We start from the raw sequence: 4,645 nt of genomic DNA, 5'->3' as shown, positions 1-4,645 counted from the left end.
AAAAAAAAAAAAAAAGAAAGAAAATGAAAACAAGACGGAGAAAAGATTTGAAATTAGTATGTATGACAAAGGACTTGTATTCAGATTATTTTTTAAAATGTAAAACTCAGTAATAACAGTTCGATAATTTACTACAGCTAAACATATTTACCATATGAATATGCAATTTTACTCATATGTATTTACCCAAAAGAAGTGAAAACATACCCATGCAAAAAATTTGTATACAAATATTTATGGGTATTTTATTTATAATAGGTGAAAATGAGAACCCAAGTGTTCATCAACAGGTGCATGGATAAACACTCAGCAATAAAAAGGAACAAACTACTGATGCATTCAACAACCTGGATTAATTTCAAAAATGAGATGAAAAAAAGCCAGACATAGATGAGTGCATAATGTATTATCACAGAAGGCAATTCTAATTTATAATAACAAAATGGTTTGATGGATGCCTAGATCTGGGATTGGGGGTTGGGGCAGTGACTACAAAGGAGATGGGGGAACTTTTTAGAGTGATGGACATATTCTGTATCTTAATTGTGATTGTGGTTACATGGGTGATAAGCATTTGTCAAATTTCACCAAACTCTATACTCAAAGTAGCTGTATTTTATTTTCCAGAATTATATCCCAAAAAGGTTGATTTAAAAAACAAAACAAATATTGCCTTTGCATGATTCTGTCTCCCATTCTCCTGGGATTCTGATTGAAGGTATATTGTATTAGACTTTTACATTGCATTCCTTTTTCTCTCACCCTCTCTATCTTCCACTTTTTTCTTTCATTGTACTGTAAACAGTTTCTTCTGATCTATTTGATATTTCATAAATTCTCCTTTTATGTTCAATCAGCTGTTGTACATGCCCAAGGGCTTTTATCTTGAGATATTTTTTATGTCTAGAAGTTCTAATTAGCTCTTTTTTTAAATCTTCTATTTTAAATTCTTATTACCTCCTGTCTCTTGCTGATATTTTCAAGTTTGTCATGGTTTTCTTGAAGAATGGTAGATATTATTTCAGAGTATGTTTATGATAATTCCAGTATCTGCCATCGGACATATGTGTTTATGTTGGTACCTGTACATGTTGTCTGGTTTCTCTGTTTGTAGTAATTGCGTATGAAAATTTTTGTTGTGGGGCTTCCATGTAGAAACTTTGCCTTTGCCTCTTCCAGGTGCCTGAGAGCATTATGCTTGTAAGCACTTCAACCAAGGGTAGGGTTTATGGCCTACACTAGGTATTTGTTCTTTGAGCTAAATCTGTGGTCTGTGGCCACAGGTTCTTAGGAATATTTTTTTCTTTTCTTCTCTTGCTTTGTTTGTGACCAAAGTAGCTTCTCTAGAGTTCTGTGACTTTGAGAGGAAGGGCATGGATTCAGGTATGGTTCACCTTTACACTGAGGGGGTACTCCTTTGGGATGCCAGATCAATGAGGGATACCCCTTTCTCTGTGTGGTAACAGAACCAGATCCCAAGTGTGGGGTACTGTAAATGCCATCCAGGGCAGAGAATGTATTGATGCTCCAGTATTCTGCTTGCTTTTCTCATTATAAGCTTTCATTCAAAAATCGTCTTGGGACTTTTTTGCTATATTTTCATCTGCTTAATGCTTTTAAAGAGTTGTGGTGGCGTTTTTAATGTGTCAATTAATATGAATAACTTAATGTGCCTTTACTAGATCCAAACATATTCTCTTAAAAATATCCCACCTCATTTAGCACAGCAATTGATAGAGCTTGGTGAACACTCTGCTGCCAATAACTTTTGTCTCATACAGAGTTTTCATGTGTCTGTGGTCAGTTACAGCATCCTGGAAGTTAAAATGGACTGTGGCTACAAAAGTCATCAGAACTATTGCAGGGAATTAGCATCAGAGTCATTAAAACTAATGTTGCACTTATTACCTACATATTACTTTTAATTAAGAAATATTAGTTGATCTTAGCATTATTTCTCGACAAAAATAAATATGTGGTATACCCTTGCGTTTTACCTGTATTACCTTGTACGAGATACGGTGAGGCCAGATTCAGATCAAAAGAGAGAAAATGCAAAGAGTTTTGCCATTTGTTATACTCACAATTCCCTAGACAAACACAACAAACCACACAGGACCTCTCAGGGGAAGAAGCACCAGAGTCAGTCACATGGCAGAGGGACAAGGGAGACCAGTGAGCAAATACCTTTATTGTGGTTTCTGCAGGAAAGAACAGATGAGGCCGAGGCAAGCAGGTTTAGAACTGGCTAATTTGAATAATGGCTCAATGGCAAAGGGGCTGTTCCTGGTTGCCTGTTACCTGGCCTTGGGGTGATCAGGGCAGGTGTATAGTGACCCTGAGTGTTAAAGCCCAATAAGGGAAGCGCTTGGGGTCGTGGACTTGGTTGCTCCAGAAGAGAAACTGGCCTCTAGCCAGGGTCTCAAAACTAAGTCAAAACAGCATTTAAAAACAACTATATTCTATCTTGAAGGAATTTATAATATAGGATCATAAACCTCAGCTGTAATGACACATTGCTCTAATGGACCAAAAGTGCCTAACCTTGATTTATTTGTATCACTGTGTTGAAATAGTAGATGAAAGCGCCTGTTACCACTGGCTGAGATCATCTTGAAAAAATATACCATAGTTTTTAACTATGTTTCTTCTCTAATGATGACTGCCCATGCTAAGGATGTCTGGTAAAGATTTAGCATCGTGCTTTCTAGGATATTGCTTTTTCATCAGTCATCACGCTTTGATGATTAGAAACTGTAAATATACTTAGAAAAAGCTTTTGTCACTTAGCAGATATTTTGTGTCAAGTTTAAGAGAAAGGCAGTGCCACCTCTTTGTGGGTCCCCTTACATCTGATTTTTCCAAAGTTCTCAGAGCGTCAAAAAAGTAGCAAATAAATCAGTTTGGTTGAACGTTATTTTTGCATTAAAAATAACATGTAGATTATTAAAATGACATATATTAACTCGGCAATAATAGAAGGTCATTAATATTTTATATACTTGCTTTAATGTGTTAACAAACTTAGCCGAAAATGTTCAAATCTGCTCTGATTCAGGAGTATACTACCCCTGTAAAAGTATTCAGCAAGATTATTAGCATCTTGGTTCTCCTCCTCTTCACTCAGAATTACACTTACAATTTAAAGTGTCTAATAAAGTATAACATGTCCCCAGTATTTGAGACCTCACTAAGAAACTTGAATTCCCATACCTGTACCACTACCTTATAATGAAACTTTTTTCTCATCTTACATACTTTTGAAAATGCTATTGATTCCAAGAATTATTATGAAGACTTGATAATAAAGGAATACATAGTCCAGTACATAGGCACTAGGATTAATTGTGTGAAATAATTTTTAAAGATCAGTGTTGTTCATAATTAAGATAATACTTCCAGAGGATAAAGTATTGTATAAAACAATGTGACTGGGATTATTTATCCAATCATGTTTGAACTCCCGTTCTAAACTCTAAATAAGTACACATTGATCATAAAATGCAGACCTCTGTGAACTGTGCTTGTATGTCCACAGGCACCAGTGCACTAGCGGTTATTGGCACACGTTAGTTGAATGGATATCTATACATGAACATAGATATTTATATAACCGTTTATTAGCATAGTGTTGGACATTCGATAAGTACTATTTAAATGTATGTAGGTGATTTATTTGAGAATTATTGAAGTGTGATTTTTTTTAAAGGAGTTTGCTAACCAGCAGTGCAAGACCAAAGAAGAATACTTTCAGCCTGAATTCTGGGATGCAATGCTAACTTTATGAGCAAGCAGAGGAGGTAGCCCCTTATATGACTGACTTAAAGGAGTTTACTGGAATGAATACTGTGTATGAAAACCTCATCAATCCTGCTACTTGTTATCACACCACCATAGGTTAATTTACTTGAACAAATGAAAATTATTTGTTTTTACAGCTTTTTTGGTGGTGTTTTAGCTAAAATTCAGTGACTGTAGAAGCAGCCTTATAGATTCCAGTAGCAGCGATCTCGAAAACAACTTCGATATGGTCCATAGCATGACCAGAAGGGTGGATTCCCCTTCTCTCTCTACCTCCTTTCCTGCACCTCCACAGTCAGTCATCAAGGATGGTTGATCCTGCTTCCACAGTGTTTTCCAAATCCATTTGCCTCCATCCCCTTCACCTCCACTGCCCCTACCTTAGCTCAGGTCACCGTCATCTCTTACCTGGATTACTGCAACAGCTTTCTGATCTGGCCCTTACAAGCGTGTCCAATCTCATTTCTCATCATTTTCCATTTTTTATTACTCTCCTCTACTTACAAAAATTTTAGAGAAACTTCTATTACCTTAAGGTCCCTTTATTATAATAAGAATAAGAGATTAACATTACTAGTTTTAAAGATCAAAATGATATCCAAAGCATCTGGTACTTTAGAAATAGCTTCTAAGTAATAAGCCAGCCAGTCACTTCTCTTTGTTAAACTACAGGGCAGTGGCGGGGAGTGGGGGAAGCACAGATGCTGTAATAACTGCTTTGCCATTATCCAGCAAGGAATCATACCTTTTAAAAAGACAGTAGCAGGCCAGGCGTGGTGGCTCACGCCTGTAATCCTAGCACTCTGGGAGGCCGAGGCGGGCGGATTGTTTGAGCTCAGGAGTT

At 36.7% G+C, this 4,645-nt stretch overlaps 1 protein-coding gene across 1 annotated transcript in view; it reads left to right on the top strand.

Moving 5' to 3' along the window:
* SCLT1 (sodium channel and clathrin linker 1) overlaps positions 1-4,645 on the top strand; it is a 214,721-nt gene that overhangs the window by 154,799 nt on the left and 55,277 nt on the right. Inside the window, exon 18 of the mRNA XM_012643284.1 lies at positions 2,027-2,061. Coding sequence (XP_012498738.1) covers positions 2,027-2,061 — 35 coding nt within the window. The remainder of the gene's footprint in view (positions 1-2,026; positions 2,062-4,645) is intronic.

This window comes from Propithecus coquereli, unplaced genomic scaffold (assembly GCF_000956105.1).
Source record: "Propithecus coquereli isolate 6110/MARCELLA unplaced genomic scaffold, Pcoq_1.0 Scaffold195, whole genome shotgun sequence".
NCBI classification, from domain to species: domain Eukaryota; kingdom Metazoa; phylum Chordata; class Mammalia; order Primates; family Indriidae; genus Propithecus; species Propithecus coquereli.
Note: the sequence above shows the minus strand (reverse complement) of the source record. Positions and strands in the feature narration are given on the sequence as shown.